Genomic DNA, 13694 nt, shown 5'->3' with positions numbered 1-13694 from the left:
TTGAACTGTTCTGGAACAGTGTTGTAAATACAACTTAACCACTGATTTCTAGTTGTGTCCTCCTTTGGAAGACCAAACAAAGTAGTTTCGATTTCACAACGAAACACACAGTGTCTTCACAACATGACGGCGGCAGCAACAATACTACAGCAAGAATAAAAGTTATGCCTTCTTTCATTGTGTGAACATTTGGGCGGCGTTATGCAACTCTTCCCACATCGTGATGTAGATATGTGCGGGCGTGTTAGAACGAGCCATTTTAGGGGGGCGTGGACCAGTCTTAACTTTTATAAAGAATATCTCTTTGGGTTTGAGACTTTAGGGATCTTATCTATTCACGGACAGCTTGTAACACTCCAAAGAGAAAGGAAAACTTGAAATCGCATCATATGACCCCTTTAACTATAAAAGAAACACTATTAATTATATATGTATGTTTGAATAAATCTGTCATGATGACCCATTTTTATGAAAACTACATTGTGCAATTGAGTTGTATACAAGAGTTTTTTATTTGAGTGTGATTATTATCTTAAAATAAACAGCATTTAATATAATAGCTTTGTTGTTAATTTTAACCTCTAATATTATGTACAAAATTAGAGGGCTCCCTATAGTTAACAGGGTGAGATTTTTTTCTTAAGAAAACTAAACTATCGGTATCGGCAGATATCATTCGGAATAATCGACTATCGGTATGGGCTGAGAAGTTTATTATTGGCGCATCGCTAGTTTGGATGGATCATTTAAACAAACGTCAGTTAAACGTTGCTCTCATGTTAATATTATTTCCTTCTCTCAGGTCGTACCTGGACATGCTGAAGGTGATCATGTTTAGCTACCTGTTCTGGTTCGTCCTGACCATCATCTTCATCACGGGCACGACTCGGATCAGTGTCTTCTGCATGGGTTACCTGGTGGCGTGTTTTTACTTCCTGCTCTTCGGTGGCGATCTCTTGCTCAAGCCAATCAAGAAGATCCTCCGTTACTGGGATGTCCTCATAGCTTACAATGTCTTCGTCATCACAATGAAGAACGTGTTTGCTGTGAGTGTCTTATCCCTTAAAGAAATGCATTTACAGTTTTCAGCCGATTCTGCCAAAATCATTATATTAATGTATGAAATGTATTTATTTATTTATTTGCAGAGAAATAAAAAAGAACATCTCAACATATGTTTATTAATTTATAATTATAATATTAATTTTAATTATATTATAATAATTTATAATTCATATTTTTTATTTTTACAGTGCAGTGAATTTTACACTTTTTATTTTACAGTATATATTCTCTATTTAGTGTTTCATTACCATGAAGTTTTGTATCAGTGAATAAAATAAAAAATATATATATTATTTTCTTTTGTTAAAAGATTAATCATGCTTTAAAATTAAATGTGCTATTTATTAAGTATATATATATAGGATTTATTGTGCAACTATTAAAACTATTAAGATAAATTATTATTTTAGTCTGTTGAGGAGGCTAGTAAATGCATAAACAGAAAAAAATTAATTAAGCAATAAATTAAAAGATGAGTAACATGCATTAAGAATTGTATTTTTCCCCCCTATATTTTTCTTTTCTTTTCTTTTTCCACAGATTTTGGCATGTGGTTATATCAAGCATTTGGTGAAGAATAGCTGCTGGTTGGTTCAGCTGCTCAGTCTTGCCTGCACCATAAAAGAATACAAAGCTCTAGAAGGTAAAGAAAGGTTGCTTTTGGCCAACATTCTGGTTTCTAATCTTTGTTGTTATATAAATTAAACATATTGTGAGCTGTCTACAAAAGCATCATAGTTTCAGAAGGCAGCCTATTTGTCTGCTTTCAAAGACACCATAGCATCTGTCGTTCACAAAAAAGGCAATGCATTGTGATGAACCAAGGTGGTGTCCACAAACTGTTCATTACAAATATATTTCAAAATAAGTAAAATAATTATCAAATGTTAACTTAATTGCATATGTATTATTTTAGCCAATATTTGTGTGCACAGTATATTTTTATGCTTGTTTGCATAGCAACATGCAACTTTAACTTAGAACTTTTGGTTGAGAAGCAGCATTGCATTATTCAAATGATCTCTAATGGCTTTATATGTGTTCCGTGTGTCTTCAGGCGTGTCTTTAGAGAATTGTGAGGTGCCAAGGGACGAGGCTGGGATTATCTGGGACAGTATCTGCTTTACGTTCCTCCTGCTGCAGAGACGTGTCTTCATGAGCTACTACTTCCTGCATGTGGTCGCAGACATCCGCGCCGGACAGATTCTCGCATCTCGGTACAACATGTTTACATACGTTTACACACAAGTGTGTTAGATTGGTTTTGAATGTATGTTTTTGTTTGAGGGATAATTTCATACTTGCAGTTTGGAGAACATTTCTATGGAAACATATTTCTGCCCACAACTTTTTATCTTGCAATTACGACTTTTTTTTCCTCTCAGTTCTCAGTTTATATCTCACAATTCAGACTTTTCCTCATAATTCTGAGAAGAAGAAAAAATATGTGACCCTGGACCACAAAACCGTCTTAAGTGTTAATTTTTTCGAAATTGAAATTTATAAATCATCTGAAAGCTGAATAAATAAGCTTTCCATTGAAATATAGGACAATATTTGGTCGAGATACAACTATTTGACGATCTGGAATTTGAGGGTGCAAAAAAATCTTTAAAGTTGTCCAAATGAAGTTCTTAGCAATGCATATTACTAATCAGAAATAAAGTTTTGATATATTTACGGTAGGAAATTTACAAAATATCTTCATGGAACATGATCTTTACTTAATATTCTAATGATTTTTAGCATAAAAGAAAAATCGATAATTTTGACCCATACAATGTATTTTTGGCTATTGCTACAAATATACCCCAGCGACTTAACACTGCTTTTTCAGGGTCACACATCAGAATTGGGAGATGAATTGCAATTGTGAGGAAAAAGGTCAGAGTTGTGAAATGTTCTCCCAGAATTGTGAGAAAAAAGTCATAATTGTGCAACTTAAATACAGAATTACAAGATCTAAACTCGCAATTGTCAGAAAACATATCAGCATTCTGAGATATAAACTCAAAGTTCTGAGAAGAGAAGTCTGAATTGTAATGTATAAAAAGAATTCTCTGGAAACGTAAGAAATGTGAGATGTAAACTCAGAATTCTAAGAAAAAATGGGTGGTTGAATGTATGGATGGATGGATGGATAGGTGGACTTACAAAAAAAAACAGACTTCCATACATTTTTAAGTATGAACTAAGAACATAAATGTGTCATTTATAGTATGTAGTGGAGTATGTGTAAATGTCAGTACAGTTTAGTTAAGTATTGTCCGTGTGTCTGTCTGTCTGTCTGTCAGAGGAGCAGAGTTGTTTCAGGCCAGCATTGTGAAGGCCGTGAGAGCTCGTCTGGAGGAGGAGAAGAGATCCATGGAGCAACTGAAGAGACAGTGAGAAACATCCTTTCATTTGTGTTTGACTTCATGAGTTGCATGTAATAGTCCATAGTAGAGCTCAACAGTTACCCAAGTCATAATTTCTAATCGAAAACCACCTAGCAACCTTAGCTCATGTTATGTAGTTATGTAGAAACTTCGCTTTCACTAGCCTGCTAGCATTAAAAAGCTTGGGGTCAGTAAGATTTTCTTTTTTTTTATGTAATGATGCTGAAAATTCAATGCATTTTACAATATGTGACCCTGGACCACAAAACCAATCTTAAGTCGCTGGGGTATATTTGTAGCAATAGCCAAAAATACATTGTATGGGTCAAAATTATTGATTTTTCTTTTATGCCAAAAATCATTAGTATAGTAAAGGTCATGTTCCATGAAGATATTTAGTAAATTTCCTACCGTAAATATATTAAAACTTTATTTTTGAGAAGTACTATGCATTGCTAAGAACTTCATTTGGACAACTTTAAAGGCGATTTTCTCAATATTTAGATTTTTTTGCACCCTCAGATTCCAGATTTTCAAATAGTTGTATCTCGGCCAAATATTCTGTCCTATCCTAACAAACCATACATCAATCGAAATCTTATTTATTCAGCTTTCAGATGATGTATAAATCTCAATTTTGAAAAATGTACCCTTATGACTGATTTTCAATTCAACTCAATATTTATTTTCAATTGCAATAGTATTTCATAATATTACAATTTTTACTGTATTTATGATTAAGTAAATGAAGCCTTGGTGAGCAGAAGAGACTTTTTATATTAAAAAATCTTAGCGACCCCAAACTTTTAAAAAGCGTATATTACTACAATGTACATGTTATTAGAGTTTATTATTATTATTAAATGTGCTGTGAATGATTTCTCTCATTACTATGAATGCATTCATTTAGGATGGATCATATTAAGATGCGGCAGCAGAAGTTCAAGAGAGGAAAGGAGAAGATGCTCAGCATGGCTCAGGAGTCTGGAGACGAGCAGAAATTTATCCAGCCTGACGACAACGACGACGGTGATGATGATGGTATGATGTAGATCACGACAGTAAGATAAAATAGTGTGCTTTCATAGAAGCACCACAAACAGAACTGTAAAAAGCCAAGTTTAGCACTCTCATGTGTGTATTTAGCTGCATATTCTTCACATTCTCCGTAAAGCAACCAGGAAAAGGTTCCAATTTCGCCAATGTCACTTCTGACATGCTTTCATTAACGTTCTAACATTTCATTTGCAGAGAAAAAGAAAAACAAGGTGCACAAAAAGCAGTGGTGGAGGCCTTGGGTTGACCATGCGTCCAGTAGGTTCCTCATACCTTCCTCTGATCTCACTGATCCTTGTGTCCTTGACCAGAAGTCAGAGGATTCCCATACTGCACTTGTGCTCCGTCAGACCTTAGACTTTTCTACATCTATTTAAGGCCGTCTGCCTTATGATTGTACATGCAGTGTTAACTACCAGTGGTAGACACTTTAAAGCAGTCATTTCATCAGGAATCACACTTTCCGTGATCTTTTGAAGTGTAAAACTAAATGATGACTTTAAATAAAAGTATCCTAACACTTACAGATGTAAAAAATGACATTGATTTGGTGCCTTAAATAGATCTATACAGCAGCCGGAGGAAAAGTTGAATGTCTGGATGGTGCTGGTTTGTTGTCACGTGACCGTATGAGCAGGTGAACGGAGCCGTACAGTAGAGAATCACTCTGCTTTATTCAAATCCACTAGACACTCTGTTGTGGAAAAGAGAGAGATTTTCCTCATGACCATATAATAATGAATCAGCTTGAGCTGCCTTGGTATTATGAGAGTATTTCATCCATAAATGAAAATGCTTTAAAACGTTATTTAGCAGAATGTTCATGGCACTCTTTTTTTTTTTTTTGTGCAAAGGAAGTCAATGTTTTTTCTATATTTTTTAAATGAATTTTAAATTGAATTAATATTTTTGTTCATAGAAGATGCATTAAATTGCTCAAACTCTAAAGGCATTTATAATGTTACAAAAGATTTCTATTTCAAATAAATGCCATTCTTTTGAGCTTTCTATTTAACAAAAAAAATCCTGAATGATCAGTTTCCTCAAAAATGTGAAGCATAAATTAAATTTGAAAATATATTCAAAAAGAAAAGTTTTTCAATTATTCCACAATATTACTGTGTTTTTGTTCAAATAAAGCAAAAGGCATTAAAATTGACAAGAGGTTTATTAAATGTTCATTGTTGGGTGAAATAACTTTATAAATCAGACATTTTTGGTCCTCTCTTTATCTCCTCTTCAACAAAGAAATTGCTCAACAGAAAACCATCAAAAAGCAAAAGAAATACCCTCAAACTCATTGTGTTGGTGTGGTATGAGTGAGATGGTATTTTTATTTTGTCGTCTTTGATGAGCTGATCTCCGTTATCAGCGTGATACTAAAGCACATGAGATGCGCTTTAACTGTAAACCTTCTTTCTTTAAACATCAATACTTGTTTTATATAGTGATTAGAATATAGACTATTAAGGAAAAGCTGTAATACGCAAACATACTGTGGTGGTACCATGGTACATGATTGAATATGATTGCCATATTCATATACTATGGTATTTACATGTACTGCAAAGAATACCATAGTATTAATATCATGATCATGTCCAAAAATCCATGGTATTACTGTGGTGCCATGTCTGAAAACCATGATATCACCATTGTAGTTTTTTTAAAGAGAGACACTAATCACTATAGAAAATGTGGTCTTTTTAAGAGATTTTTAGGGTTTTGTTAATCTGAGGCTCTCAAATAAAGTGTTGAAATGTTTTCCCAGCATCCTCCCCTGTCCTCCCCATCCATTGCGGCTCTTCTGTTCAAGGACACAAGGCAGTTTCCTTATTCCAAATCCTGTTTTGCCGTGCGATTGTGAAACTGCAGACACAGAGGTGTTTCTGTGGTGTTAGATGACTGACTAACCCAGCCAGAGATATGGGTGTAGTTTTTAATCATTTTGTTGATTTATTTGATTGATAATATGCTGTTTTATTGAAGTAGTATAACAAATATAAAACATAAATTTTATAAAAAGCCTAAAATGGGATGTGCAAGATTCTAAGGTTTTTATTGTTTTTTATGGTACTGCTTTACAAACGTTAATGACTCATGCTAATCTGTTATGCCTGAAAAACTAAGTTTGACTATGGTTTTCAGATTTAGAGATTCAGGTAAGTTCGGTCAAGAGATTTATTAGTATTTTCTGTTATGTCATGTAATTGATTAGTCAATAACCAACTTTTTCAACGTTTATTGTGTTATATGAATTCTCAAAACCATGTTATTCTTCTGTTTGCCAATTTTATATGATTGTTTTTGCTCCTCCATTCCTCTCTCAGTGGTGAGAAGTGGTGATTATTACCTGTTTGAAACTGACAGTGAAGAGGAAGAGGAAGAGGAGGAGAAAAAAGATGAAGAACCACCCAAGAGATCAGCCTTCCAGGTGAGTCTGCAGAAGAAAACAGATTGAACTTCTCTGGAATCCAGCTTATATTTATTCTTCTCAGTTCACATATGTGTTTTATGGTTTGTATCATTTTTGATCCATCAGACTTTTATGGCTCATTTAGTGTGATATAGAGAGAATTTGGAGGAAAAACAAATATGCAGTTTGGTGCAGATGCTGATACTTATATGAACAAAAAGTATAAAATTCTGATAGATTATAATGTAAATCAGTGAAATCTTTGTAACAGTGTAGCAGATACTTATATAAATGTGTGTATATACTGTATGTATATATATATATATATATATATATATAATGGATGGGTGGATGGATGGACGGGTGGGTGGATGGATGGGTGGATGGATGGGTGGGTCGATGGATGGGTGGGTGGGTGGATGGATGGATGGATGGGTGGGTGGATGGATGGGTGGGTGGATGGATGGATGATGGGTGGGTGGGTAGATGGGTGGATGGTTAGATGGATAGATGGGTAGGTGGGTTTGTGGATGGATGGATAGATGGGTAGATGGATGGATGGATGGATGGGTAGATGGATGGATGGATGGATGGATAGATAGATAGATAGATAGATAGATAGATAGATAGATAGATAGATAGATAGATAGATAGATAGATAGATAGATAGATAGATAGATAGATATCAGTCGTAATGAGTAAGATGATATTTTATGCTTAGTTTTATGGTCAAAACATAAAATGCAATGCAATACAATCATGATTGAGAGATGAACAAATAAACATTCCTCAAAAGTGTTTTTTCCAGAGCATCTGTTGCAGCGGTTTTATCCATCTGTTTAGTGACAGACTTGTGATTTATTGTTCATGTGTTGTGTTGTATAGTGTTGTAACTGTTTGAAGGGCTACAGGACTCTGATGCTGTGACTTTCTCCTGGTTTTTCTCCTCTCAGCGAGCGATCAGAAAGTTTGCTTCGGCCCTCGTGGCTTTACCCAGATCTATCATTAAACTGCCCAAAACTGTTCTGCAGTATTTAATCAGGGCGGCCAAGGTACCACCGCGGGGAACGTGTCATCTGTGTTTCCATCTCTGTGTTTGTTGATGGTGTTTTAGTGTAAGATTTCCATTCCATGTTGTTCCAGTTATGATATTTGTAAAAAAAAATAAAATGAAATGTTGAAATATAACTCCTTTGAGGATGCATGGAATGGAAATGATTTTAGGGTGTTTATTATTTAATGTGGTGTTTTTTGGGAAGGTACTTTATTTTCTCAAAGTCATTTCATTGTCTTATTTCTGTTTATTTACTTTAAAGGTTTTTATATGCTACTAAATTGTGATTTGCTCCACTGCATTTGAGAAATAACCACAAAAAGCATCAAACCATTTTACACTAAGCGTTCACGAATCATTCAGATATTAGTGGAGCAAAAAACATTCACTCTCTTTGAATTTTCCATTTTCTTGTGTAACCTGGATTCAAACAACTCGTTCAATCCAATGAATGAATAAAAACATGTCAATACACATGTATAATACAAGTCAAAAATGCAAATGGATTTCAAAGATTTGGAAAATTTGGATGGAAAACAGTTGTTTGTATTCATTGTGGGTATTCTGTGGTGGATGTGCTTGTTAATCCAGTGTCAAATTCAGACTTTTCAGGGGTTAAAATACAAATTAATGGTCTAAATGATGCATGTAATATATGTATGTTGTGGACAAATTTGAATCATGAGTTAAATTTCATCTGGCTTCCTGAAATGGCTGAACATGTGACATGTGTGTGCTGACATTCTTGTGCAACACTATTTAAACATAGCATTAATAGATGAATTCATATTGATGTTCTGTAGTTCGTGTATCACACCTGGATCGCTGACTCTAAAGCAGCCCTGAAAGAAAGAGGCAAAGGGAGACGTCATTTCTGGAAGCGATACGGCCGCAGACGTAGAAAAGACAAGAAAGAAGGTATGGCAATCTTTATCATGTGAAAATTATTGAAACTTGTTTACACCACCAATAAAATTTTTAAATTCATTTATTTCACAAAAAGGGACAGTGTACATTAATCAACATTCATGAATGTAAATGTACCCAAATTGGCCTGAAGGCTAGTTTTCATTAGCCCCTTTGCCAGATCTTATTAGGCCAGAAACAAGAAACAAAGAGAGAATTGTGAGATAGAAATAGACTCTGAAATTGAACTGAAAAACTGGCCATAATTATAAATTGATCTCATGGATAAGCAACTTCCTGTGTGTAGGTCATGTGGCGATAGAGATCGGTGAAGAAGATCGTCAGAGTTCAGAGGAAGACAAAACGGACGGACCAGGTGTGTACATGGAGCGCATTGGTTTCCTGTTCATATAAACTTCAGACAAACCAAACTAACCTTTCCACTTCCTGTAGACAACATCATCAAGAGGGTCGTCAACATCATCAAGTTCACCTGGGTGCTGTTTCTGACCACCGTTGAGAGCATCACCAAGTGGCTGAACTCCGTCTGCAGAGAATACATCGACATCTCCACCGTGCTGCGCATCGAGCGCTGCATGCTGACCAGAGAAGTCAAGAAGGTTCTGCTTATAATATATAGAAATATATTTTTAAATGTAATGATGGCAAATGATTGCAAAAAATTTCTGAAATTAATTCAACTTTTAAGTTCAATAATATGTGTAATTTGATTTAAAATACACCAAAAAATGCTGTTGGTACCTCTTTGGAACTGAAACAAGTTTATGACTATAGTCTAACTAACAATTAAATGAATCAGTTTAGCTGATGTTGGTCTAGAACTGATCCACTGTGTTGTTCGTCCTGCAGGGAAACGTGCCGTCCCGCGAGAGCATCCATGTGTACTACCAGAAGCAGATGAAACTGAACGGATCTCGTGAATCTGGACTGGACCGGATCAGTGAGGAGGACTCCTGCTCAAACAGAGAGCGCCGCAGACGAGTCGGCCACAGCCTGGATTCCTTCGCTTCCAGAGACAGCATCTCCAGGTCTTCAGCTTTGACTTATAGCATTTATAGAGTGAATCTCACGAAAAGTATCAAGACATGTAGAAATTACGGTTCTACATTTCATAAGAATCAAAACAAAATTATTAGAAAAGAAAAGGTTAAGATTTTTTGCATTGACATAATTTTCATGACATTTGACATTCACGATATTTAAAGTTTTTCTTATCTCAGGAGCAACATTTGAGAATCAGGAGACTTGGCAACCTCTTTTTTTTTTGTCATCAATTTCATTGAGTTATATTTCCGCTCATGTCATCTGTCCATCTGTCCATCCATCAGCGCATACACCGAAGCCACCATGCTGTTTTCCCGTCAGTCTACCTTGGATGACTTGGACGACATGCCTCAGAATATTCCCAAAACCAGCGAACGCGCTCGTCCCAAGCTGCGCAAAATGTATGGTCTGGACATGTCCAACTCCTCTGCGGACAGCGGAAGCAGCGTCATGTCCAGGTGCTGGACTCGTCATCATCACATCTTCATCACCCTCCACACTCCCATCAGGCTTTGTTTTTTTTCTTCTTTGTTTTGATTTCAGCATTACATAAAAAAAATTTTTTTTAATGAAAACCGGTTTACAATGATGAATGAACAACCGAAAAGAAAATGCTAAATAACTAAAATAAAAAAATTAATAGATAAATAAATAAATATTTAAGATTTATTTCTTTATTTTAAATATAACAAAATTATGTATTTTTTAAATATGTAATTTTTATTAGTTATAACAATATCTTTAATATTATTATTATTATGTTTTTATTATTAATTTTAATAACAATATTTTAATTATTATTATTATTAATCATGATAGTACATTATTTATATATATTATAATAACTATAATATGTTGTATTAGAAAAATAATTAAATGTGTTATTAAAATGAATGCAATTTAATATTGATATTATTAATATCATTATTAGTATTATAAATACCATCTAGTGGAAAGAAAACATTTAACATAACATTTACTAATAGTAATAACAATAACAACAACAGCCATAATAATAATGTTATTAATATAAAATAATACATTATTTTAATAATAAAATATATATAATGCATATGTTTTTATTATTGTAGCATAACAAAAATTATCGGTTCTACATAATGAACATTTATGATGTATCAGACATCAGTCGGATTCTAGAAATGAATAAAATCCTTAAAAGGATGATATTTCAGTAGTAAATATACAAATGTTTACAATTTATACAAGTAAATGTTAAGCATTGCAGGTAGTTGTGTTATTCAAAGTCAATATTCAATGTCAAAATGTCTTAAGATGTTATACTGTTCACAGATTGATAAGTTTACAGTGATTGTTTTGAACTCATCAGTTGGTGTTGTTTTTGTGGTTTGGCTTCTAGTGAAGCTACTCAGTGCGTCACACTGTTCTCTCGGCAAGGAACCAACGACACTATAGACGAGGTCGAGGACGAGAGAGAACAGGTGCAGGTGAAAGAGGAGGAAACCGCAGAGACTGTTGAGGACAAACCTGAGAGAGCAGATCATGAGGAAGTGAAGCAGGAAGCAACGAATGAGCTGGAAGAGGAAGTGACACAGGAAGAGACGGGTGAGCTGGAAGAGGAAGTGGCACAGGAAGTGACAGATGAGCCAGCAGAGGAAGTGACACAGGAAGAGACGGGTGAGCTGGAAGAGGAAGTGGCACAGGAAGTGACAGATGAGCCAGCAGAGGAAGTGACACAGGAAGAGACGGGTGAGCTGGAAGAGGAAGTGACACAGGAAGAGACAGGTGAGCTGGAAGAGGAAGTGACACAGGAAGTGACAGATGAGCCAGCAGAGAAAGTGACAGGAGACGTGGAAGAGGAAGTCCAATGGGATTCAGTGGATCCAGAGGAAGCAGTTGAAGATGTTCAGGTTCCTCAGCTGGATTGCGAGGAGCATCAAAAAGAAGAGCAGTACATTACTGAAGATGAGGACGGTGAACAGCCGATCCGACAGGATGAAGGTGAATCATCAGGACTGGAGAACGTGATCAGCGGGCATCTTTTCACCCCGGACACAGACGCCCCCAACACCTCGGACGCTGACGTGCCGCCCAGCTACAGCAAAGCCGTGAGCTTCGACCGTCTGTCTTTGAGCTCGGACGAAAGTGACAGTGACAAACGGCTGATGCTGATGACACCCGACAGCAGATCCGATCTGGACGACCCTCTGCTGCCCTCCATGACCACCGATCTGACCGCCAGCGAACTGCTGCTCAACAAGTGAGTTCTTTCACTTAGAGCTCGTCTTGATTACATCACAGCTTATTCAGAGTGCTCTGTGGTGTCAGTGTGGTAAAAGATCCCAATAATCACACATCTTACTGCAAACCAGTGTTATTTTACTATTATTTATATAGTAGTTTTGATTAACATAATTTTTTTTTGAGCAATTTTGTTTGTTATTAGTTTTAGTTTAATATTTCTAAATAGTTAAATGGATAGTCATTTTATTATTTGCATTTGTCAGTTTAATTAGTTTTTGTTTTAAAAATAGATTTACAGTAAATAGTTGTCATTTTTTTATTTGAGTTTTATCTCAGTAATTTATGAGCTTTTGTCATTTTTAGTTTTTGTTTCCTAAAATATTTCTAAATGGTTGCTTTTTATTTTTATTTAAATTTGAGTTATATCTTAGTTACAAATTGTATGTGTTTTGTCATTTTTATTGGTTTTGTTTAAAATTAGTTGCCATTTAGATTGTTTTATTTCATTTAGTAAATGTATGATGTGCTTTTGTTTTTAAAGATATATCTAAGTAGTTGTAATTTATTTTTATTTAAGCTTTAGTTTAGTCATTTAGTTAGTCATTTTATAATGTGCTTTTGTCATTTTTAGGTAGTTTTTCATCTTACTTCTAACAACTACATCTTTATATCTGTAATATTTTTAATTTAATATAATATTTGATGTATTAATGTATTTTATTTCAGCATTATTTTTATTTAGCAAAAATATTTGAGTTTTAGTTAACAAAAACAACATTGCTAATATTCAAATATTGCTGGTGCTCTCATCACCAGCAGAACTGGAGCACAATAGAAGTGGGAATTGTAGGTAAGAGACTGCATGCATACGGTCATTTAATGGGATCTGTTTTTGCGCTGTTATCCAGAATGTTCTATGATGAGGAGCTGGAGAATTCTGAGCATTTCTATAAATCGCAGCCGCTCGGGCTCCAGCTGTGTTACGCTCTCTATAACCTGCTGGTGGCGCACTCTGAGATGGTCGGTTACCTGGTCATCATCCTCAACCACATGATCTCGGCTTCCATGGCAACACTGGTGCTGCCCATCCTCATCTTCCTGTGGGCGATGCTCTCTGTTCCTCGGCCCAGCAAGCGTTTCTGGATGACGGCCATCGTGTACACCGAGGTCAGGGTTTGTTTTCAGTGAATGGCACAGATTCTGTGCAGACCCAGTTATACACCCTCAGGTCATCCAAGATGTAGTGATTTTGTTTCTTCATCAGATTTGGAGAAATGTAGCATTATGTCACTTGCATTCACCAATGGATGCTCTGCAGTGAATGGGTGCCGTCAGAATGAGAGTCCAAACAGCTGATAAAAACATCACAATAATCCACACCACTCCAGTCCATCAGTTAACATCTTGAGAAGACAAAAGCTGCGTGTTTGTAAGAAACAAATCCATCAAGACGTTTTTTAACTTTAAACAGTTAAATCCTCTATTCATAATACTCAAAAAGTCACCTTGTCTGAATCAGGAGAGAAATCTG

At 35.4% G+C, this 13694-nt stretch overlaps 1 protein-coding gene across 1 annotated transcript in view; it reads left to right on the top strand.

The window, feature by feature from the left end:
* Window positions 1–13694, top strand: part of LOC107569629 (piezo-type mechanosensitive ion channel component 2-like) — a 66621-nt gene that overhangs the window by 37243 nt on the left and 15684 nt on the right. The window contains 15 exon segments of the mRNA XM_016255745.1: window positions 803–1046; window positions 1606–1708; window positions 2123–2282; window positions 3360–3449; window positions 4354–4484; window positions 4695–4757; window positions 6830–6933; window positions 7869–7967; window positions 8773–8887; window positions 9183–9251; window positions 9329–9495; window positions 9746–9924; window positions 10225–10398; window positions 11319–12179; window positions 13072–13330. Coding sequence (XP_016111231.1) covers window positions 803–1046; window positions 1606–1708; window positions 2123–2282; window positions 3360–3449; window positions 4354–4484; window positions 4695–4757; window positions 6830–6933; window positions 7869–7967; window positions 8773–8887; window positions 9183–9251; window positions 9329–9495; window positions 9746–9924; window positions 10225–10398; window positions 11319–12179; window positions 13072–13330 — 2818 coding nt within the window.

This window comes from Sinocyclocheilus grahami, unplaced genomic scaffold (genome assembly GCF_001515645.1).
Source record: "Sinocyclocheilus grahami isolate Dianchi unplaced genomic scaffold, SAMN03320097.WGS_v1.1 scaffold1366.1, whole genome shotgun sequence".
Lineage (NCBI taxonomy): Eukaryota > Metazoa > Chordata > Actinopteri > Cypriniformes > Cyprinidae > Sinocyclocheilus > Sinocyclocheilus grahami.
The sequence above is the reverse complement of the archived record's forward strand: the minus strand, read 5'-3'. Positions and strand labels throughout refer to the sequence as shown.